At 34.3% G+C, this 26,535-nt stretch overlaps 1 protein-coding gene across 1 annotated transcript in view; it reads right to left on the bottom strand.

Moving 5' to 3' along the window:
• Nucleotides 1-484: 484 nt before the first annotated feature.
• Nucleotides 485-26,535, bottom strand: part of LOC149806717 (uncharacterized) — a 109,270-nt gene continuing 83,219 nt past the window's right edge. The window contains exons 20-31 of the mRNA XM_089956882.1: nt 24,142-24,252; nt 20,742-20,819; nt 19,321-19,444; nt 17,315-17,488; nt 15,368-15,592; nt 11,452-11,564; nt 10,280-10,346; nt 6,883-7,119; nt 5,578-5,823; nt 5,018-5,260; nt 1,919-2,077; nt 485-1,105 (exon numbers count right to left, since the gene is read on the bottom strand). Coding sequence (XP_089813008.1) covers nt 972-1,105; nt 1,919-2,077; nt 5,018-5,260; nt 5,578-5,823; nt 6,883-7,119; nt 10,280-10,346; nt 11,452-11,564; nt 15,368-15,592; nt 17,315-17,488; nt 19,321-19,444; nt 20,742-20,819; nt 24,142-24,252 — 1,911 coding nt within the window. The 3' untranslated portion in view covers nt 485-971. The remainder of the gene's footprint in view (nt 1,106-1,918; nt 2,078-5,017; nt 5,261-5,577; nt 5,824-6,882; nt 7,120-10,279; nt 10,347-11,451; nt 11,565-15,367; nt 15,593-17,314; nt 17,489-19,320; nt 19,445-20,741; nt 20,820-24,141; nt 24,253-26,535) is intronic.

The following is a 26,535-nucleotide window of genomic DNA, read 5'->3' as shown; positions in this document are numbered from 1 at the left end:
ATTGTTTTCAATGTTGTGAATGATTTTTTAAAATAAATTTGATTAAACTATAAAGTTGTAGTTTGATATTTTGTCTGTTTTCTTCCACATAGCACGTTCCTGGATAATAATTAGCCTCAAATTGTAATACGTTGCCTCTGTAAATCAGAAGGACAACTGTTAAGTCTCTTGGATTTTATTTTAGCTTGCTGTCTTCTATGTTTTCTTTGCTCCTAGTATGATATAAATTTACTTATTAAATCTTCTGTTTACTGAGTTAAGTATCGCGTTCTAGAAACCAACTGACATTTCCAGTTACAAACATTACGCGTCTTCGTTAATATTCAACTATTAAATATTTTTCCATCAAAAATCGTTGTTAATAAATTACAAAAGTCAATAAGGCAAGAAAATAAAGGTGATATGGTTCTTCGGAGACAAATATCAAGTTATTTAATTTATATGAAGTAATTATGCCAAATAAAACGAAAAGCTAATGCGCAAATGGTGTTTTTAATTTATTGGAGTTTATGTTTTTAATACAAAAAGCATGATAAAATGAAATTGGCAGCTTAACAACACTCTCCATTCGCACGTGTTTGTAATATAATGGATTGCTTGGAATTATATATATATATATATATATATATATATATATATATATATATATATATATATATATATATATATATCACATATTATCATGTTTCAATAACGCATTTAAATGAAAGACCCGTCGGGACTGTGTGTGTTGTGTGTTTGAAGAGAAGTTTTATTTTATATGCATGTAGTCGAGCAAAACTGTAATTTTTAACATCATTATAGACATAATTTTGTGTTTGATGCCTTTTCTTTGGCTACTATATCTGCCGGTAGGCTTATATCCAGCTAGCACACATCAATGTTGTTTTTCTTTTTAAAAAAAATCATCACTGAGCATGATAACATCACTTAAACCATTTGCCATCACTATGGCATACAACACGTAAACATTAGGTGTCAATGTCATTTTGCCATTCCTGGTATTTTAAACCTCTTTCCTTCCATCTGCGTCTAAAATGCATTGCCGCGGTTCCAGTCAGTAGCCCCACAATAAATAGTCCAAATGCCACTCCAATTATCGAACCTGTAAACAAAAACAACCACTGTTAGAAGATAAAACAAAATTATATTTCATGTTGTAAAATATAGGATAGCATTGCCAAATAATCATATCCTTTATTTGCAATATTTTCTAAAAGTTTGAGACTTAAATTATTTATATTCAACAACGTCCTTTAACAAAAGATTGTCAGCATCAGTCATAAAGAAGAAATATAAAACATTAGTGTGAATGTACCTTGTATATAATCAGCAAAATTCATGCTAGTTGTAGAGTTGGAGCTTTACATTTTCTGATGAAAATTGTCGATAAACTAACACTAAATTAATAAAGATGCTCCAAATATTGGTAATTGTTTCCAAGACAAAATCACTTTCCTCAGATGTTTATTGCAATATCAATAGCTACAAAAATTAAAACTAGGATGCCTGTATGTAGCAATGTTTTATGTCACTTCAGTACTAAAATGGCTTTGTAGTGTCAACTGAAAAGAAAGTTTGAAAACTGTAAAAATGAATTGCACAAACATTTAGGAATATATACCACACCGAATAATTATAAACACTGATTACAAGATAAACATAAAATGTAAAAATTCTGTAATGTACAGAAAACACAGATAAAGATAACACAAATAAACGTGAAAGTTCTCTGAAATAATAGGCAATTGATAATTACATTAATATTCCTTTTTAATTGAGAAGTGTATTTTTGACCGTACTTCAGTATATTCAACTATTCTGAAATATCAGGGTTGAGAGCATCAACATTGTTATATATAAAGGTAGGCTTATATCGAGTGTTTAAATAGGGTTCTGATCCGGATACGGATAATACCTGTATCAGTCTTATCTCTGTACACAATTTTCTGGTTTTCGGTATGCGAAGTTCTTGTTACACAGATTGATGCTGACGTTACCGACCGAGTGTTGGGTGACGGTGATGTTATCGGCGTTGTTGATAAAGGGCGAGAAGAGCCACTTGGAAAATACTGTCCTGTTCGAAGAAAGTGTGCAAATACCACAAATAACATACAAATGTAGTATATATTATTGAGTAAATATATCCGACGATTTAGAAATATAATGCTTTGTATTTACTCACTGATATTCGCGAATACATGTGCTGTAGATATTTTTCAGGATAATCTCTGTAAATCGTATTTGTTTGTAATCTGTATTTTCAATGAGATTCATTATACTCGTATCCCCATGCTTCTAGCAGAAGTTCGAAAAGTCCGAAAAGATGCTAAATATAACCTGTAGGTTAAAGTTAACGTCATAACCTGATTTAATTCACCTGCATGCCATTGATATAAAAGCCAAATATAGCACTTGTTTGAAAGACTTCCACGAAATTAAGTTAAAATCTGTTTTCGTATATTTCGCCCATTTTTAGTATAGCACTTGTTTGAAAGACTTCCACGAAATTAAGTTCCAATCTGTTTTCGTATATTTCACCCATTTTTAGTATAGCACTTGTTTGAAAGACTTCCACGAAATTAAGTTCCAATCTATTTTCGTATATTTCGCCCATTTTCAGAACAGTATTTCTGTGCAATAACGATGAAAGACTTCCACGAAATTAAGTTCCAATCTGTTTTCGTATATTTCGCCCATTTTTAGAACAGTATTTCTGTGCAATATATAACGACAACCATAAATAGGGAAAATCAAAAGCTTTGAATGGTTTGATGACGAATGTTAAATCTGATCTAAATCAGTGAAGCATTTTTGAATAAAAAGTCGCTGGAAGTGTTTTCTATATTGTTAGTAACGGGGCCATGCTTGCGTGCTGATTAACGAGATGGGTGCAAAATTAAAAGCACCCTAATGTTACTATATTTTCTGTCAAGATTTGTGCATTATAGTACTGATCAGGCAGTGCTGGACAAGGAGTCAAAAGTATGGGGGGTGGGGTGATCAGCAATGTAGATGGTGTGGTATTTTGATCTGCACCATTTGCATATAATTGTTATTATTGACTGTATGATCCTTTTTATAAAATTTGACCGTACCGTGTTCTATGTTTTTGGAAAAACCGTTCCTTATTTTTATAAACTTTTAATGGCGGTGACCACATTTTTTGGCAGATCAATATAATTATTACAACTTTATATTCAGGGATGATATGACATTGCATCTGATTTCAATTTTTTGAACTTATTTTATTAAAAAAAACTGTTAAAAAATTAATTTAACAAATACATATATTGCCACATATCCAGAACGTAAGAATTATCTAGTTCTTTTTTATTTGTTCAAAATGGAAAGGTTTTCTTCCAGAATGATTCTCTGTCAGATTTTTTTAAATCTGAATTGGCTGGCTGATCATTCTTCTATTTAAAAAAATGTGTTGTTGTTGTTGTTGTTGTGGGGTTTAACGCTATTTTTCAGCACACGATAGGCTATACATGGCGGCCAGTATTAATGGTGGAGGAAGAACCCGGTAAACCCCGGAAAGGACCACCGACCCACGAGAAGCTACTGGCAAGCTTTCTCACATGCCCACATTGGCTGAATCTTAGACTCGAACCGCCGCAGACAGAGGTGAGATGGCAGTGATCCGTAACGAAGAGCGCTTTAGACCACTCGGCCACTCGGGCCCCCCCCCCCCACAAAAAAAAAATGTGTAGTTGTATGCTTATTCTGTGCAACGTTGGCCGAACTAAATTACAAGGTCATAGTGTCAGCAGCTCTCTGTAAAATGATGCAAGTTTATAAAGTGTCTTTAGAGAAGAATTTTTTTTAAGGATGTAAAATTGAGAGTAATAGGAGTCGCGTTTAACTATGCAGAGGCTCCGTTTGTACGAAATATTTAGGATCTTCGTGTTAGAATTATTTATGTTGTATTCTGGTTCCATTGGTCATATTGTTTGGAAGACTTTCTCATTTAGGTTTATTTTTGTCCTTGATTTAAAATAATAGCAACAATATTTGAAGGCCGAGCAGCACAATTATTCAAACCTGAAATGTCTAATTGACGGAAACCTCATTGCTGAATTTGGTTGAAGCTAGTTAAGCAATTTTTCAAATTAAGTTTTAGCAATAATTTGAAGAAAAAAAGCGAAAATTTACAGGACACCACTTGGCTGACGTAGGGTATATCGTAACCTCTCAATGCTTTTTGACCAGATGAGATAAATATTATCACACAAGTCTCCATGGACAATATAGAAAATGAGAATGTTGATATTGTCTTTTTCTCATTTATATGCATATTTATAATGCACTGGTCTATTTTAAAATATTACATATTGGAAAAGGTTGCATGTTCAGAATTGGCAAGGACAAAATATACAGGTCTAATACAAGTGAATTAATGTCAGTCTGATGGAAGTTTTAAGCCCAAATCAAGCTTTAAACCAGGACAAAAAGAACACAAAGTGGACAAACTATAGCAAAGAACAGAACAGAAATACAAGAAAGAGTGAAATAACAGTTATTGCAAGCCCGGCAGCTTACGCTTGTTAGTAGTTAAAGGATAGACCAGGTACCTTTGTATGCAAAAGCTTTGTGAATGACTTCAATCTGGCCGAAACGTGTTTCCTCAGTTTTATAATTCTGTTACATATAACGCACATTTTAAAATCAGTAACGTTTCTTATCAACATGTTATCAAGGTTTTGTTATTTTTAAAATATGAATGAATGTCATGCTTTTTATACGTATCCAAGTCTAGTATGTGGTTCTTTCGTGCAAAATGCATTTCATAACCGGATATGCAAAATTGTAGCTCTGACTCTAACCAGATACATTTTTTTCATTAGTGACATGTTTCATAAAATGTAAATTGTCATTGTAAATGCAATCCAAATACATAAATACTTGTTCTATTTGCGATTTTTATTTTTATTTTTGGGGCCATTTAACTAAGATTTGATCTTTTTTTATCATTCCCGACGGAGCGTTTAAGCTGTAACTCAAATCTACTTACTTGCGTAAAATATACAGTAATCACCGGAATCACTTGCATTGACGTCACCCGATCCTGGTTTCCCCGATGTCAGCCTACACGTGGTTGTGTTACCACAGTAATAAAATCCTTTACACCCCAAATCTTTCTGTTCTATGCATGTATTTGCGCATTCGTCAAGGGATATGGAATCAAATTCCAACACTGTTGTCCCAAACAATAGTGAACGTCCATTAATCATTCTAAAGTCACTGATGTGACTTCCTGAAATAAAACAGAGATAAAAAAATTCGCACATTAGGCAGCTCCTGTTAGTCCAGTTCAAACTTTAGGAGAACGGCTTATTACTCCTTTTATTTCATGCAAATTAATGGCCAGACCGATCATTTATACTGAAACCAAAGAGTTAACTTGTGTTTCACTATTATTTTAGTTTTAAGATTAACTTTTGACAATACTCGTGAATTTGATACACTCTTACTAAATTTGCATATATGAGACAAAAACGTAATAAACTTGCATAGTTAACTCATGTTTTTCAACAATCCAGAAAAGGAATGGGATATAGTAATGGTACTCACTGCTGTAAAAGTAGCATTGTGCAGCCGATGAGCTAGTTCCATCTGGATTATTGTTCACATGGTGGGTCTTAAATAACAAACACTTATTCTCATTTGGACAGTACTGAAAAGCCTTGCAACTGAATCTCGTGTAACCCGAGCACGTACGGCCACAGTCGTTTGCACTTGTGACCCCAGAAGCTTCCTGGTCTCCTAACAACACAACCATTGTGCCCGGGGCCTGGGTATAATCATCTAGGTAATTTCCTGTCGATATTAATTCATAATTTTATAATTGATGCTACCTCATGGTTATCAAATAGGAAGCTTTTATATCCGTATTGAAATTCAATTATAAAATACAATCTCCTACAACAACGCCTTCTTATGTTGTGGGAAACAAAAGTTTTAAAAGAAGCATACCATCCTGTTTTTGTGACTTTAATGTTGCAACAATTAAAACACTTTTCAAATAAAAAATATTACAGATAAAGAGCAATAAGATTCGAGTAAGCCGAATGTTTTGCCTACCAAAAATATGGCGGTATATGTTATGGATTACGTTGCGCACTATAAAGAGTTTGAAAATAAACAGAATATGTAGATGCGCTTGATAGAATATACCGATACAATCATTTCCTTTGAGGAACATTATTTAAGTTAACATATATTTTCATAGTGCTTGCGCTCATTTATTTATTTGTAGAATGATTGAAACGGTTATGCAAAGAAAACATATTTCTTAAATGCTAAACATTGAATAAGGAAGCAGGAACGGCCTTAGCAAACGCGTGGTCCGATTTGGATCATTTTGCGGGGCCCCCTAGATTTACACGCGGGGACCCCAGTGAACATGGCATTTGGATCAACTTTTAAAAACGTTTTATTTGATATTGAACTTAACATTTTCTTCTATCACCTTAAAATTACTTTCTCTCTCTATATATGTTTTTTAAAATTACTTTCGCGCAGGCCCCCTGTGAGCGCTGGGTTCGATTGAGCCAAATCGGTCCAATCGTTCATATGCCGGCCCTGTGAGGAAGTATATGCAGATAATTCCACCAAAACATGTTTTAAAGAATTTGTGTGCTTTATAATGACTATAAGGTATGATAATGTTCCAAATTAAATGCTTTAAAGAATGCAGGCCTTCAGCTGACTGTTTCTGAAACTAAGATCACGGGTAAGGTATATATATCGACCGCCTTGTATTAAAGCTTGCAAATGATTTTAAAAACAAACTGACCTAAGTACACAAAATTCCAGCAATTATTGGATATACCGCATTCTGGCATGGAAAAGACAAAAACTATAAAGACAGCATACTTATATACAAATCACACGATGTAGAAGATTCTATCAATGTCGAGTTCTTATCGGGATGAATGTTGTTCAGGTAGCACATAGCAGTATTGTAGCAGTACGTGTATGACTTGCATTCGAACGTTTCCTCCAAAATGCAGGCCGTGGCACAGTCATCTACTGCTAATGTCGTCTGCGTGTAGCCAATGTTCTGAAGAATTGCGTGATTTCTCATTGCCGAGAAATGTGAAATGTCTCGGACTAAAAAGAATCAAGAAGATGAGAGTCGGTACTTTAAAATATATGGATAGCACAGATCTTTAAATATTATTATTATACTTATAAAGAGTATGCGCTTTTTAAGCAATCGCTTCGAGAACATAGAAAAGTTCTTTACCCGCCGCTTCACGCCCTTTCCAAATTATTCAAGTCTTTTGATACAATAAGGGTAGAAAACCGTGAAAAGTTCAGATTCTGATATAAGTATTAATTATTTAAATGAACTGTTTATGATGATCCTTTTAGAAAGCATTTTGGAGCTAAAGTTTTCACAAGATTACTCATGCGGTTACATGCAACGACTCCAAATGAAAGTTCGCCATGGTCTAGTAGTCAAAAAATTTATATTATTTATGCAAGTAACCACTGGTCAATCAGTCCCAATTTATACACTACTTAGGCAACATTTTATTTCCATAGTAACATAGAAGCTACTGCACGCGAAGACAAATATTAAAATTGTTTGCGCTGTCTACCAAGTTTTCACGAATAGCCGTGAACGGTTTGCGAGTTATGCTCCAGAAGCAAAAATGTTTACTGGCCGGCAGGAATAGCAATAGTCTTTTTATACACACACACACACACACACCATTTCCACCCGTATTACATACCTGGACAAGACAAACATAATGTTTTTCCAATCCTGCTCTAATATCTCTTTCATTGGCAGATGGTGCATATACGTTTTCAACGCCTACACTTAAAGTAGTTGGTCGACGGCAAATATTTAAGTGAAACTTGTTGGAATGCATTAATTTGTTCGAGTGTCTTAACTTTGAATATTGGTTCATTATTGCATGATGTAGTCCCATTAAATGCCATATACTCATATACTTCTAAGACAAAAGTGAAACGTGAAACAAGACTGAATCATCTATATTTCCCATCCCATCAAACGGATATTGAAGCAGACTATATATATATATATATATATATATATATATATATATATATATATATATATATATATATATATATACATACATACATACATACATACATACATACATACATACACGGACACGACCGTAAAAATTAATATTCTTTAATTTAAACTGGGGAATTCCTGAGAGAAAAAAAAGATCATTCCAGGTCACAAGTCCAATATGTGGATAAATTTTCATTGAAATAACTTGAATAATTTTGTAGTTTGGTTCTATAAGCGAAAGTTTCATGGATGGGTGGATGGAAAGAAAACTGACTGAGAACATTACAAATACTGAAACTGAAGAACTGCGAGTAAGCAAAATACATCCCTACACCGCAAGTCTAATAAACTTATTCGAATTTCAATAATCTATTTTAAAACGGTTTGAGAGTTTTGTTTCAAAATATGTGGATCATGAATGGGATAGATGGAAATACAAATGGACAAAACCATTCAAAAAATTCAAATTGAAGAACTTTGAACAGAAAAATGCACATCTAAACCTCCAAATTTAATAGGTTTCTTATAGATATTTTAAACGGTTTGGTTGTTCTGGTCCAGAAACTGAAAAGGTACTAGAAGGTTGGATGAATATAGAAGAAACACAAACATATTAATATTGTTAAATCTGAAGAATTCTGTGGAGCAAATGGCACATTTGCACCACTAGCCTAACATATGTATCAATATTGATAATGTATAAATACACAGGTAGTCTAATATATGTATCAATATTGATAATGTATGAATACACAGGTAGTCTAATATATGTATCAATATTGATAATGTATGAATACACAGGTAGTCTAATATATGTATCAATATTCATAATGTATGAATACACAGGTAGTCTAATGTATGTATCAATATCGATAATGAATGAATAGACAGTTTGTCTAATATATGTATCAATATTAATATTGTATAAATAGACAGGTAGTCTAATATATTTATCAATATTGATAATCTATGAATAGACCGCTAGTCTAATTGTGTATCAATATTGATAATATATGAATAGACAGGTAGTCTAATATATGTATCAATATCGATAATGCATGAATAGACAGGCAGACTAATATATGTATCAATATCGATAATGTATCAACTCACATGTAGTCTAATATATGTATCAATATTGATAATGTATGAATAGACAGGTAGTCTAATTAATGCATCAATATTGATAATGTATGAATAGACAGGTAGTCTAATTATTGCATCAATATCAATAATGCACGAATATACAGGTAGTCTAATATCGATCAATATCGATAATGTATGAATAGACGCGTAGTCTAATATATGTATCAATATTGATAATGTATAAATAGACCGCTAGTCTAATATAGACCGCTAGTCTAATATATCTATAAGTTTTGACAATTTATCAATAGACATTATAATATATAATCAGTATTGATAATATATAAATACACCACTCGTCTAATATACGTGTCATTATTTCCCATCATTGAATGGACAGTTAATCTAATATATGTATCAATATAGTGTATGAAAAGACAATCAAAAATGTGTATCAATACTGCTAATGTATGAACAAACAATCTAATATATATATCAATACTAATAATGTATGAATAATCAGGTAGTCTAATATATGTATCAATATCGATAATGTATGAATAGACAATCATATATATATATATATATATATATATATATATATATATATATATATATATATATATATATATATATATATATATATATATATATATATCAATACTGATAATTTATGAATAAACAATCTAATATATGTATCAGTACTGCTAATGTGTGAATATATATGTATCAATACTGATAATGGATAATTAGACAGTATAATATATGCATCATTATTGATAATTCATGAAAAGACCGCTAGTTTAAAATTTTTTTTTTTTTAAAACAACAAAAGAGTGAAAACACATAATTGGATCGAAGTTCTGTTAATACCATCTCGGCGATGGTAGCATATAAGCATCTCTGCATAAATGTCATCATTATTTTAAATTAAAGGTTACAGTTCAAATTGTTGAAACAATTACTGTGCATTGATTTTTACGATTGTTTTATTTGTCTTATTTCTAGAATTTATCAATTGCGTACCAACATAATTTAAGCTTGAAATACACCACGATCTGGCAACAACTCGTTCCTATAGGTCTCAATCGATCTTTATTTTGTTAATAAGACAAACTGAAAAATTACCTTCGTTACTGTCAGTTTGAGAGCGAATTATATCATCTCGTATGGAGCTGGCCTGGTACACTACTCCCTGCAGGAATGATACGAAGAAATTTACCGTATTTACCCATATATAAAACTCACCCTCATAATGCGACGGCAGACCTGAGTCTATTTTTTTTTGTTTAACGTGTATGTATGTATGTATGTATGTATGTATGTATGTATGTATGTATGTATGTATGTATGTATGCATGCATGCATGCATGCATGCATGCATGCATGTATGTATGTATGCATGTATGCATGTATGTATGCATGTATGTATGTTTTCATGCACGTATGTATGTCTGATTGTGTGTGTGTGTGTGTATGTGTGTGTGTGTGTGTGTGTGTGTGTGAGAGAGAGAGAGAGAGAGAGAGAGAGAGAGAGAGAGAGAGAGGTTTTGTTCCACATTTGTCCATGCCAGTGACTTTTTACATAATTCTGAGTTCTTGGAATTTCATTACTTTTGCTTTTTGATTATGTTTTAGTCTTGTTCTCACGATCCTATTTCATTCCTACGTGATGATAGATCTACAAGATTTCATTCCTACGTGATGATAGATCTACAAGATTTCATTCCTACGTGATGATAGATCTACAAGATTTCATTCCTACGTGATGATAGATCTACAAGATTTCATTCCTACGTGATGATAGATCTACAAGATTTCATTCCTACGTGATGATAGATCTACAAGATTTCATTCCTACGTGATGATAGATCTACAAGATTTCATTCATACGTGATGATAGATCTACAAGATTTCATTCATACGTGATCATAGATCTACAAGATTTAATTACTCCTCTGCATAGTTTTCAATTACGATAAAATGTGCAAATCATGCTGTCAAAAATCAAGGATAGTTAATCAAGGATAGAAAAGCTTTCTAAATCTATGCGTTTCTTTTCAGTTAATACATTTAAGGAATTAAATATCAAGCCCTATCGACCCCACAAAAATGTAAAGTGAATAAAGGGATTATGATAATGCTTGTTAAGTCTCGTAGCATATATATATATATATATATATATATATATATATATATATATATATATATATATATATATATATATATATATATATATATATAATTTAACTTTAAAGACATACATTTATATTAGATGGTCAGATAGAACATATACGAACCTTGTTTCCATATGGAATCGGGATCTGAAACATCCCTTTGTAAACTACATCCTTTAGATTTATGTATGCATCTAGCATGGATGGCTGTGGGACTCCAATGTGGTTCACCGTTCCTAAAAATGACTATGTAATTAATGATTCATTTATAGGAGAAAATTAAGATGCTAAAGCGATCATGTGTCATATATGTATGTATGCATGTATGTATGTATGTATGTATGTATGTATGTGTGTACGCTGTATCAGTGATATACCACGAGATGTATCAGTTTTTCATTAAAAGGAAACTAGGCTTGCCGAGTTTCCTTTTAATGACAAATTTATACAACGAGTGGTATATCATTGATACAGCGTACATTCAACGAGTGGTATCTACAACGAGTGGTATAGCATTGATACAGTTGTATCTTTATACAACGAATGGTATATCATTGATACATCGTACATACAAAGAAACATTTATACAACGAGTGGCATATCATTGATACAGTGTACATACCATACATATATTTTATTTATATCACATACTTTCCATCTATTCCACTGAATTCACCCCTGCTAAATCAGTGGTTCCCAACCCACGGGTCACGACCCAAATCAGGGTCGCCAGGACGTTCTTGGAGGGTCGCGGAGGGTGGCAAAACTTATGAAAATGTGGAAATATTGTCATGAGGCTCAGAATTTTTTTTTCTAGGGTCGCAGCCAAAAAAGGTTGGGAATCAGTGTGTTAATTGTTGCGCCGTCAGCGTACGTTTTATCACAGGAGTCTGACGTTTTATCAATAACGTACGGCGAAATCTCTGACAATATGAAATCCCCTTATCGGTAATATAAATAAACACAAGGAGTGCAAGCGTGACCACAACCCTTCGCTCGATTCGACTTTTTCTCACGCGTCTTTTATCGCTTCAGAATCGCAAGAAGACTGAAAAACTACATAAACACATTCAAAAGACAGTAACGTACCAACGCATATCTCTTAAATGACCATGTCCTGAATTCAATCCAGCGAATTAACCTTTATTTTCACCACTACGATCAAAATCCCTTTCTAGCTAAATCGGCTAGACGGAAGTAGCACATTCTACCAGTTTCTACCCTGCAGTAAATATGCTGAATAACATGATGAAAGTAATTTCACAAGATAAAATGTTTGTCTTGCTTTGTATTCAGATTGTATCATTTTATAATTTTATTTAAATTTCCAGAACAGAAATATGTAGTCAAAGTTTTGATAGTAGAAATAATATTCAAAGATAAAACAGATTCTGCGTCGTGTTCGGTACAATTATTAGACCCTAACGCATATTTACTGCAGGGAAGAAACTGGTAGAATGTGCTACTTTCGTCTAGCCGATTTTGCGAAGGGTTGTGGTCACGCTTGCACTCCTTGTGTTTATTTATATTACCGATAAGGGGATTTCATATTGTCTGAGATTTCGCCGTACTTAATTGATAAAACGTCAGACTCCTGTGGTTTTATCTTGTAGGGGCAAGCAATCATGGCTATGTAAGGGTAATTGGGTACATATTGTCCTGCAATATGACATGGTAAAATGCGGTATATATATATATATATATATATATATATATATATATATATATATATATATATAATATACAACCAGATGTATACATTTTTCTTTAAAGGGAAACGAGGCTTGCGGTGTTTCCTTTTAATGAAAAATTTATATAACGAGTGGTACATCATTGATACAGCATACATATTATACATATATTTTATTTATATCACATAAAAATACACATATTTGCGCTTTGAATGGAATTAACATATGCTCCTGTTAACTGTGTATTGACCGAGTGAATGTGCTCCTCACATCCATGCGAGTGTGGCCGCCACAAAATATAGTTCTAAGATTTTTCTTGTTGTTCACAATTACATATGCAAATTGATAAGTTGTTTTCTTTTTAAGTTTCTATTTTCATTCACATTTATTAAATCAATATAAGACACTTTCATGATTTAAGCATGAAATATGTTTTTATGAAGAAAGTAGTGCACTACTAACACGGTTAGCCTCTTGTACACTGAACGTGATCTGTCTGGCATTCACGTAGTGGCGTATGAAAATTAGCGTGGAATAGAAACTAAGCCAAATGACGAACCAACAAGAAATAATTAAAATATTTTAATATATTGACAATTCATCTAAGTCATTATTTTGATTAAATGAACATTTCAAAGGCTTTCTCTCTCTCTCTCTCTCTCTCTCTCTCAATGGCGTCATTAGGGTATGTGTCACCCAGTACGGTAACTTATGGTGTCACCCTCATGGACCTCCTTCCTGCATTTCGAATTCAAAAAATTTTGTACAGTCATTTTGGTGTCACCCCCTATGATGGTGTCACCCATTGCGGTTCGCGCCTTCCTAGTGACGCCACTAATAGGACCAGAAGCATCGTCGTATGACACAATCGAAAATCCCCAACGCTTTTATTTTCATGAACTTTCGCCTGTATCTAATTACAATAACCCAGAGAGAGAAGGAGAGGGGGGTACTATTTGGACATTTTTATATTTAATAATTAATAATCGAGTTTTAGAACATTATAATAGGTTTAAGAATAAACAACAACAAAACATTAAATACGCTACAGTATGTGTGCCTCGTAAGCTCGTAACCGACAAATTAAACATGTAGGCCTATTGTCGACTAGCGATTGCAGCTATGTGTCAATGATATTATGAACATTGTAGATAGATTCCAAGGAAAGCGTAAACATACCGTTACGACTAATCAGATTACCGTATATTACTTGGTACAAATTCAATTTTAATGTTTTCGTTCAGTGCCCAGGGCCGGCGCTACCATATAGGCAAACTAGGCAGCCGCCTAGGGCGCTGATTTCAGGGGGCGCATTTTTAATTTTGTTTTATTGTTTATAAATTTGGAAATTGATATTTTCCCGGGGGGGGGGGGGGGGGCGCCAGAATCTAACCTTGCCTAGGGCGCCAGATAGTATGGCCGGGTCTGGCGCCGGCCCTGTCAGCGCCATATGTTTTTCTCTCTCACTCCAGATTTTTGCATATTTTTTTTATCCCTTACGCACGAGAGGGGAGAGGGGAGTGGGGAGAAAAAGGATTCCGACAAAATTGTGCACCATTTTAATTTAATTTCGAAAACAGGGACTATTAATAGTTTTTATCGTTATTTTCATGTGTCGTTTATGATTAATGAATGGGTAGAAATTTATTATTGATCTATAGGCCTGCAGTTGAAAGAATGTTTATATATTCGTTTTATTGCGCCATGGGCGGATCACAATTTGATCTACCAATAGTATCGGTATATCAATTCGCTTTTTACCAACACTTTATATGCCATGCTATTTTTAAGGTATATATATATATATATATATATATATATATATATATAGACTGACATGGGTGCTAATTTAAAAATATTTACATTTTGTATGCATTTTCACTATATGAAGTTGGAAATTAGTTCTATTGAATTCACCAGTGGTTGTGTTTGATTTTAAAGCTGGACACGTGATTCAGCTCGGCTTCAGTCCTGATATGCTACTTCTCCATTGGTTTTGGGACATTTTCACTTTGCGCTTTGGATGGATTTTTACGTTTACGTTACATTTTCTGCAGATCTTCTGGGAGGGGGTGCTTTACTTAGTTTCTGATTGGTTTTCAAAAGATCATATGACATTAAATTAGTCAACGGCCTTTTGGCAGTACATTCGACGATTAGTGTAATAGCCACTTATGTCCTCGGGGAAAAAATAACCTAGCCACAGAAATAAACCCCACAAGAATATTCACGTTTCATAATATAAAAATTGATGATAATGTAGCAGAGTTTCTAATTTTGTTTTGATTTTTATTCGTGTTCCATAAATGGTAATTCGACACCCAATTCATACAATGCCAAATACTTACGAGAATAGTGATCACAAGTCAAACTGGACGTCAGATTAGGGCCATCGGGGACATGGTACTTGCTCAAAAGACAATCCTGGGTATTTGCACAGAAATCAAAGCTGTTACACTGTATGCTGCTAATGGACATGCAGATGACTGCACAATCCATCGCTGATTGTATGCTCGGTATTTTTCGGTCAGATTGATGGACGCTGATCTTATTTCCGACTTTTGTGAAATCCACTAAAATCATATCAAATATGCATTTCAAGGCACCTTCAGTAAAAAAAGAATGAGCTGTTTGGTCAAAAAATGTGACTCTGATATGGTTTTAGTGAGAAGCCTGAATTTCCAGTGGAAAAAAGTTCAACGATTTAAATTTTAAAAAAATATTTATATTAATCTTTTTTGAACATGTAGCACTGACTGTTATCAGCAATTTCTGCCACAAATGACCATCATAACCTGCTGACCTGAAGCCAAATACTCACAGATGTTCGAAATATCCCGTCGGACTTGAGATGTTTTCGTGATTCACCAATACAAACCGGACGCACTAGTGAATGTGCTTTCCTTTTCCGCTCTTCAAAATAGCCATTTTATTTAGATTTTCATGGGGTTTGTACATAAGTTACAAACAAAAAAGGTAAAGTGGAGGATTTGATAATGTTCTGTTATAAGATGTAGCATAAGAAGACCATCATAATCATTAAAATGTCTAATTTACCAATATATTGAACATCTCTTCGTTATCAGAACAAACCAACCTTTTTACTGATTTTCCTATTGTAATGGCATTCACTATTACATATATTTAAGCTGTTCAATGAGAGATAAATGTTTTAAACTCAAAATAAATTAAATGAATCTTCTGATTATTACGCATATAACATTTGTTATGGCTTTCAAAGAAAGAGAAGTCCAACAAAAAAGACAATAAGTGGTTGATGAATGAATGTATTGTGATGAATGAATGAGCGAATTAAAACTGAAAAGTAGGATACTATACAAGCTGAAAAGTAGGATGCTATACCAACTAAAATAACTGAAATATTGGATACTCTACAAACTGAAATAACTGAAATATAGGATACTCTACAAACATAAGTATAGGATACTAGACAAACTCAAATATAAGATATTATACATCTCAAATATAAGATCTATACACACTGAAATAAAGGATACTCTACAAACTGAAATAAAGGATACTACACAAACTAAAAACGGATTAAATTCTGATTCAGTAATTAGTTATTCGTTTCTTCTTGAAAACAGGCATATGTTAGGTATGACGCTGTTGAAAATATAGTCACCAGAGTTGTGACCTTGGGAGATTTACAACATCAATAAAACATATAAAAAGTAAGGGAAAACAAAGATATGGTTCCAGGGGTGAGCAAACCACGGCCCGCTGGCCGCATGCGGCCCGCCAAGGGTTTTCATGCGGCCTAGGAACAAGTCATCATTCGCACTGATTCTGTTTATATTACTCTGTTTATTAAATAAATGTGCTTCTTTTGAAGTTTAAGTTTAAGTTTTCAAATATTAACAACATATTAACAACTGAAAATTAATTAGATGTTATTTAGAAAAACCTTTTGTTTTTGCTATTTCAAATATTAATTATTTTACTTAATGAACTATGCGGCCCGCGACAAGGTGTAAATTTATATATGCGACACTTGCACTGGAAAGTTTGCCCACCTCTGGGTTATACCTTGTGCCTTTAAGCTCTGACTTACATACATACACTCACATGCATGCATCCATCCATACAAACACACATGTACACATACATACACAAGTACGCAGATACATGCATGCATGCATACACATACATACATACATACATACATACATACATACATACATACATGCATGCATGCATACATACATACATACATACATACATACATACATACATACATACACATCATGAGGGAGAGAGAAAGACAGATTTACGTAAATATGATGGTTGTCCAAGTAATGTAGACGTGAGGTAAATATTATTGTCGTCATGGTCTATCTGCGTTCGTTGGAAACGTAAAGGCGAGGCTGTTGTTGCTTTTGCCAAAAATAACTGAGATTCCAGAAGGAAGATCTCTTGCATGGTATCCAGGGCCGGGTGAAACATCTCTGGAAGAAAAACATCTCTGTAAGAAAATATGTATCGAAAGCATGAGGGATCGGATTACAAAACACGAACAAAAGCATAGTCGAAGTTTTATTTATTGTAATAAATATAGATGATTTATCAGAGTTCTCCATCCTGTGTCAAAATATAAATTTATAACAATACAATAATATTTAGGTTTTTACATGAAATGAAGAAAGTTTAAAAAAGGGTAAAAAAGACTATCGTAAGTTTGTCTTCGCGTATTAACAGTTTGCAATTGAAAAAGAAAACTGTCGTACCTATCGATTCGACCATTTTACAAAATTTAAATCTTTTTGTTTGCGGAAATGACTAATAGTAATAAATATGTAACAACTATGTATGTATGTATGTATGTATGTATGTATGTATGTATGTATGTATGTATGTATGTTTTGTATGTGTGACTAAAATAGAGATCTCCAAAATAATGTAGACTTGACAGGCACCAATTATAGGTTACTGCACTTGTATGGGAAAATATGAACAAGTTTTATCGAATTGATACTGCCTGACCTGTCGGAGTGAAGTATTCATCTGAGAAAACGAGTTCCTATTTTTCCATATAAATGCAGCAACCTTTTTATTATGTACTTATTTTCTTATTCTAACGAAGGCTTAATTATAAAAACTACACAACAAGAAACAAAGTAATTGAATATATGCTGTATTCCAAAATAAATACACAACCGTAGATTCATCAATGCACAATAGCAATATGAATGTGGTCATAGATAGCACCGCCCAGCAACATTTGAACATAGTCACGTGCTCGACATCAGTTTGAGAAAGAATTGTTGTTCTGGCCTACTTAAAAGTGAAATGTAGAGTAATATTGTGAATACATGTGCATTGCAACAGCTATTCCAGTTGGTCGAGAATGAATGGATTTTTTTTCTTTAGTCGATTCTATACAATTCCGCTGAACTGGATTTATTAGCTGTGTCAGTTCCTCACAAAGAACATGTGTCTGGGCTTTGGGCAGGGAGAGATGCGTCTTGACACAGCTCCATGTGTGTTTCTGTTCTGTCAGTGAATATTTGGAATTATAATGTGGGGAAAATATGAACTATTTCAGTTGTAATTATGAAAAAGACACTATGGAATATCACGTTTGTTTCATTTTGAGTGCATTAAGGAGAACGTTACAGCAGTTGAAAATTTAGTCAAAATTACAGTAGAATTTCGAAATATTTAATCAAGCTAAAGAACCCATGATATAGCTCATGTAATTCAGATTTGCAGAACTACGAATGTACATTTTGAATAAATTTAAGATGCAAAAAACGTAAGTATATTTTGGCCATTTGTATTACCAGCTAAAGATGACATACTTATGCCTGGTCATTGGCATGCTTTTTATCGGGACCCCAGCTATGTTGTGACCTCTATGGCGTCTATCACTAGCCTAAATCCGAAGCATTGTATCTATAAAGTCAACACGGAAAATTGCAAAGAAACTGGTGTATGACAGTACATTCATACAACGGAAATAAGAATTCTTCATGGTCTTGGCTTCTTGTCTCTGAGGCCCTTACGTTTCTACCAAAACCTTCAGTTACATTTTTTCTTACGATTGGTAGTAACGATATGTTCCGAATGTCATGTATTACTTTTAGCAGTAAAGAAAACTTTGATATGACAGTTAATAAACCGTCACCAGAACATGACTTTGTATTAGCGCCTGTCATATCTAATTCTAATAAATAGATCTTGAATTTGTTATATATGTATGTATATCTGTCTATATGTATGTATGTATGTATGTATGTATGTATGTATGTATGTATGTATGTATGTATGTAACACATACGATTGAACGTAATTTGAAAATGTTGTTGCTGATCAGGACCAAAACATTTCGTGACATCAAACTGGTTGATATTCGGATCAGATTCATCGAAGTCATAAATATTGTACATCATAAAAACAGCTGGCTGAAATTCAGACAAGTTGAATCAGTTTAATGTAGTATCAAGAAGATCGTTTTCATTGAAAATATATACGAATTACATTGGTAGGCCGTACCGTCGATTAGGAGTGAAATGTATAAGTTAACTCCAACCAAACTTCGCTGCCTACCTGATGACTATGCCTTGTTCGACCGTTTTGTCGTTAATCGTGGTCGTGTGTGTGTGTGTGTGTGTGTGTGTGTGTGTGTGTGAGAGAGAGAGAGAGAGAGAGAGAGAGAGAGGGGGGAGAGGGAGTTTCTTAGATTGTATCGGTTGTGATGACACATTTTAACACATTACTGGCTTATCATGCTGAGGTAGAATGGAGTTAAGTTCCTTCTCAAGGACAAAAAGACAGCTGATATGGGTTGGTCTGGGTAACTATCTAACCCACTACTTTTTGTTTATAAGTCCGACTTTTATCAGCTAGGCTACCCCCGGGTCCCCATTGAGCAGAATTATTCAGCTCATGACCGATCACAGCACCAGACATGCAAGACGTGCCTATGTCAAAAATACCTTCAGGGTCTGCATATACGCATATTAGCTATCGTTGCTGAACTGCTACTACTACTACTACTACTATACTGGGGGAATACTACATTCCGCAGGGGACATACATCTTCTGTACTTTGATGCAGAATAATAGCATCTCATACAAAAATGTTGCCTACCAAAACATTACAAAGAGATCTCGAACTAATCCTGTATAACCGTTCTCGTATTTTGTACAGTTTGATAATATGATGGAAAATAAATAAATGTCATTTCTTCTTTAAAATAAATGCAATAAATGAGAGTTTGAAGTGCATAAATAGTTGTTGTTATTGTTGTTGTTGTAGGGTTTAACGCCATTTTTCAGCACAAGATAGGCTATACATGGCGGCCAGTATTAATGGTGAAGGAAGAACCCGGAAAGAACAACCGACCCACGAGAAGCTACTGGCATGCATAAAGAGAAAAATAAATTTATGCCGAAACATTGAAGGATGTAAGTCGATAAAAACATCGTATTTTATCATTGAAATTTGATACTAAATTATCAGTCGAAAGTAATTTATTTTATACGGTCATTATTTTTACAAGGAAGACTGTGCTTGAAACTATAAATACTATATTACAATAATAAAATCGACACCTGAAAATAAATTCGCATTAAGCAAACAATTTTAAAATGCTTTGTTTCGTTTAATCTTTTCAATTCCATCCTTTATGGTATGTTTTTAAAATACGATAAACTACAATCTGTCTTTTTTTTCCAAGATTACCCTAATTCATTTACCTCGATAGCTGTTATGTCCAGTCGTACTGGTTGCATAGAAGAAGATCCCAGTCCAGTACTAGTTTCTTTCCATCCAGTCTAGAATAAAAATGTCTTTTCAAATTAAGCATAGACACAAAAGACTGTCGGTTATAAGTTACACAAAGATACACAACTGTTGATTTCCACTATAGCTTTGGATTAAATATGACAAACGCATAATAGATGGAGAAAAGATGCATACATCGTTGTCCTGGAAAATAACACTGGTCAACAGTGAAATCATTACTGACTTGAAAAGGCCCTAATCTGTAGTATTTTGGTGTGCCGAACACGAATATAACCGTGAAAAATTTGTATTGGCTCTCGTTTTGAAGATATTCATATACCTCATTTTCTATGTTTCACTGTGTAAATTTCTCCAGTAGGACTGCAGCAACATCCGGAATAATGATGTAACATTGCATAATACCATCATGCTCACATCATCCACAGTTGATTGCATCATTTTCTGATGCAATGCAATACTAATGCCATGCGGCTGCTGAAGTAAGTTGACGTCAGCAGTGTACTATACATGTGTAGGCCTATTATACTAATGCCAGGCGGCTGCTGAAGCTGACGTAAGCAGTGTACTATATAAAGGCCAATCAGATAGGTTCAGCATTTAAAATATTTTAGACGTTGTGCGAGACAGTTCAAGCTACTGTTACATAAAACTTATTATTTTATCCATTTACGTACAATAAAGAACAGTAATGCCTCGAAAGTGTGTTAATACCGCGGACAATTTTTGCTATATTTGTGGGGAAGTGACATTTGCCAACCAGAAGAAAAGTATCAATTCTCAAGTGAAGAAGGCATATCATCTTTACTTCGGATGCAAGGTTGGTGACCAAGACAAGCCTTGGGCTCCGCATATATGCTGTGCTACATGTACAACACAGCTTTCACAGTGGTTGAATTGCAAAAGGTCATCAATGCCGTTTGCAGTCCCAATGGTGTGGAGAGAGCCAAGCAACCACCTAAATGACTGTTACTTCTGCTTGGTTCCTCCTCTTTCCGGCGGAATAACGAAGCGAAAGAAGTCGAGAATAGTCTACCCAAACATTCCGTCTGCATTGAGACCAGTTCCACATGGTGAGGGACTTCCTATTCCAGAACCTCCAGCAGAATATTCTCTTGATTCATCTGACGAAGACAAAGGTGAGTCGACCTGTTCTTCTCCTGGTCCATCAGCATGCAGTGATCCAGATTTTCACTGTGGTGCATCATCAACCCCACACAGAATAACACAGGAAGAACTAAATGACCTGATTCGTGATTTGGACTTATCAAAGAACAAGGCAGAATTGCTAGGATCAAGACTCCAACAATGGAATCTTCTAGAAGAAGATGTCACAATTACTGCATATCGAAAGCGCCACCAGCAATTGGAGCCTTTCTTCAGAAAGGAAAGTAATCTGATATTCTGTTCCGATATTGAGGGCCTCATGAATGCTTTAAAAATCACTCATGACCCACAAGAATGGAGACTATTTGTGGACTCTTCGAAACTGAGTCTCAAGGCTGTGCTTTTGCACAATGGAAACATTATTCCATCTATTCCAGTAGCGTATGCTGTCCACATGAAAGAGACATACGATAACTTAAGGCAGCTACTGAATTCCATTGAGTATAACAAGTACAGCTGGCACCTCTGTGGTGATTTGAAGGTAGTTGCCCTTTTAATGGGACTGCAGCAAGGATATACAAAATGCATGTGTTTCTTATGCGAGTGGGATAGCCGAGCAAGGGAAATGCACTACATGAGGAAGGAATGGACTCACAGGCAGAATGTAGCCATTGGAGAGAAGAATATCCAACACCCAGCTCTGGTTGAGGCTCAGAAAATCTTGTTACCACCCCTTCACATCAAACTAGGTTTGATGAAGAACTTCGTGAAAGCCATTGACCGGACTTTGCCAGCATTCCGATACCTGCATGAAAAATTCCCTCGACTCAGCGAAGCAAAGATTAAAGAGGGAGTTTTTGTGGGTCCTCAGATTCGAGAGCTTTTCAAAGATGACCGGTTCAACAACTTGCTGGAAGGTGACGCGAAACAAGCATGGAATGCTTTTCGCCTAGTTTCTACAAACTTCCTCGGAAATGTTAGGGCAGAAAACTATAAGGAACTAGTAGAAGACATGTTGATGAAGTATAAGAAACTTGGCTGCAATATGTCTCTAAAGATTCACTTCCTTCATTCCCATTTGGATTTCTTTCCTAGCAACTGTGGTATTGTTAGTGATGAACACGGCGAACGTTTTCATCAAGATATCGCAACAATGGAACAAAGATACCAGGGAAAATGGTCCACTACAATGCTGGCTGACTACTGCTGGACACTCCTCAGAGATGCTCCCGAACAGCTGTACAAGAGACAGGCGAAGAAATCTAAGATGTAGTCAATGACTTGATTTTTTATAGGTAGGCTATTACAGTTGACCTTTTACTATTGGAAAATGCATTTCGTTATGTAAACATTAATTTCTTGCAGATTACAAAAAAACTAGAGCCAATTTTGCAATTTGACTGTCATATTCGTGTTCAGCACATAAAAATTGATAAGAATTGACTAATTTTATTTCAGTAACATGACTTTTGTAAAAATTTGTTGTCCAGTGTAAGGGATAGCTCGATAACAAAATAGCAGCAACAGAAATAAAAGAAAAAAGGAAGAAAGAAGTAAGAGAGGGAGTAGAATTATTTAGTGACAGTGGCGTTACTAGGGTTGGTGTCACCGAGTGAGGTAACTCATGGCGTCACCCCCCATGGACCCCCTTCCTGCACAAAAATTCAAAACTTATATAGACAGTCATGTGCGGGAACTAACGGTGCCCCACCACCACCACCACCACCACCAATGGACCTCCTTCTTGAACAAAAATTCAAAACTTTTATAGATAGTCTGATGGTGTCACCCATTCTGATGGTGTCATCCGGTGCCGAGGACAGAAACAGAATAAATGATGACGTAAATAGCATTGAGGAGGATGATATATACCAGGGTGTACAATTTTGGCTATATACTGCACATTAAAAATGTAGTTAAAAATGTAAAGATAAAAAAACAGTAAAAAAAAAACTTTGGGAAGAAAAACCCTTTCAAATAAATGCAAACATAGTCCTGCAAGAAAGATGGAAATAAAATAAAATATAAAGGTACAATGTACAGAATACTTTAATAGTGAGACGAAAGATATACTTCAAACAGGAAAATCAGATATATTTCTGGCATGTTAGTTCAGCATACATTGAAACTTTTTTATGATGCGTAATTGGTATTTTTATCCAATCCAAACAATATTCTCCAAAATAAAACATGCCATACAAAAACGTCTGGAATCTTGACCAGTTTATTTCAAACTTACAAAATTACCTCGAGGAAATAAAACTGGAAAATAGAATGGAATGTTCCGTTGTAGTCTGGGAGCTGAAAATCAGTGCGTAAGGATTCGAAAACGTTGCATAAAATTCCTCTTGTCGTTCTCTGGAATGTAAGGAAATATTGATAATATTGGTCGATACATATGGCCATTTTGGCACATATGGGCAATGACGACAGACTGATTCATTTGGAATTAGGATTTAATGTCTCTATACAATTTTATATTTGCGACTCCTTTTTACTACATGCGCTGTTAAAGTAATTTCTCATTAAATTGGCTAACTATTTCAAGCAACCTAGATTCAATTTTCATTCGATATAAACTCATCCTTATTTGCAAACGTGAGTCGCGATGACGAGGTCGACATTTTAACGTCTGAAAATATTTATTTCTTATGTATATCTATCTTTTGTTTAATTTTTTTTCATGACTGTAAATTGTAGTGAACGCTTTTAAGCAAAATATTAGATAGCTAATTTTTGCACATGTGTATAGGTTCTATTTTAAGATATTAATATTCCTGTAGATTGCATAGGAGATATAAATAGTGTTTACGATCATTAACAATAATACTGATAATAAACTTGTTTACTAGTTTGGTGTTATTTCCTATTGGTTCGGTCGATCAGATGGATTCTTAGGAGAATTGAGTCAATTTCTCACTGAATGGGTTGATTAGGTGGGTTCTTTTACGAAGTTGGGTAGTACGAAATGTCACTTAGTAAGTAGAAAAAAATAGCGTTTTAGGCCCAAATGTGTGAATATAACGAGAGAACTGAACAATTATTTCATTCCTATTTCGCATTCTTATTTCATATGTTCTTATGTTAATATCAGTCTGTAGATGTATTTAATGTTGTGTTTATATATAATTTGAGAGGAGACATGTTTGGATTATTTCATAACTTTCATAATTAAATTATTTACTAAGTTTTATATAAAATTTGGTATGCTTCTTTCTGTTACTTAGTTTATGGTCATAGAGTCGAAACATACATGACTGCTAGCAAGCTGCACTAGAATATATCCTACACAAGATCCTCTTAATGGCTGAGTCATGAAAGATCACTTTTCTTTTTTCATGAACCTGGCTTGTTAGTTATTGAACTTATGCATACGATTATGTATAAAAATAAATTATAAACAGCTTATAACTAAATCGCATTCATTGAATTTCATGATCGTTTACTACATTTTGCGGGGGGGGGGGGCTAAATTTACTCTGTCGATTTAGTTTTCCTATAATTTGTTTACATGTTTGGCTATTGTTTCCAAAATCGATTTCACAGTCTTGTTTACATTTTCAAGGCCAACATTTAGAAACCAAGTTATATCTTATTATATATGTATCTATGCGCATGAAAATTGTTTAATGCATCTATTTTGATAGTTTTTAGTTTGCATATATTCAATTTGAGTCCCAACAATGAAGTGAGTCTAATATTCATTCAGATGCACGCGGTGAGTTTCAGAGCCATATAATGCAAAGATTATATTGTAATAAATTTGGAGTATGCGCATTTGGTTATAGCGCCCCGTTTTAAGAAATTCTTAGATTTTTGTGATTAGTTGTCTGATTATTGGATTTCGGTTCAATGGAAATATTCTTTAGCCCAAAATAATTAGCCAATTACTAGAAGCAAACGTCACGGAGTGAAGTGTTAGTGAGTTTATATGATGCCATGTTTCACTTTTCGTGAATTCAGGTCAAAACCGCACGAGTATCCCTAGAATAATATAGTCCCTATTAAAATCTAGTGGTGTATATTGGTAGTGTGACTGCAGTGGCAGTATTAACGGTAGGAAACCGGTAAATTACATAATGGAATCAATAAAAAGGGACTCGGCAGATACCGATTATGTTGCCACGGTAACAAATGTGATGCAGTTGTAATAGCGAAATGTGCCTTGAAACCATGAATTGACTTGCCTAAGGTGGCGTAGTTAAAATCGTTCATTGTGTTAGGGGACAGTTGTATAGTTTCTACGGCTTCAAATGATGACGGTACGGAAAGTTGATGAAGAGAAACCATGTAGATGTGCCGTTGATGTATATTTAGCAAGTCGTGAGATTCGTGGTCTTGCATTGATTAGAGTAAAATTTATGCATAGAATGGAAACGTCGGGCCTTCTAATTTACAACTGAAGTTGTATAGAAGTCTTTGGAAATCTGGTGTAAACTTGTGACTTCTAGCGGGAATCGCGCCAGTGTTTGACACCGATCGGTCAAGCAAATACCCCTGGCTGGTAACAATATAAACAGTCTTAGATACTAGTTTTTCAATATCCATTATCGTCCATTATGCATTCTCTCTTCAAGACAGTATTAAACCACAATGACCAGTGTATTGTTTTAACTCATTATATGCAACCTTTATCTTACC

Source organism: Sinohyriopsis cumingii, chromosome 1 (assembly GCF_028554795.1).
Source record: "Sinohyriopsis cumingii isolate HCF-2022 chromosome 1, ASM2855479v2, whole genome shotgun sequence".
In the NCBI taxonomy this organism is placed as follows: Eukaryota; Metazoa; Mollusca; class Bivalvia; order Unionida; family Unionidae; genus Sinohyriopsis; species Sinohyriopsis cumingii.
Note: the sequence above shows the minus strand (reverse complement) of the source record. Positions and strands in the feature narration are given on the sequence as shown.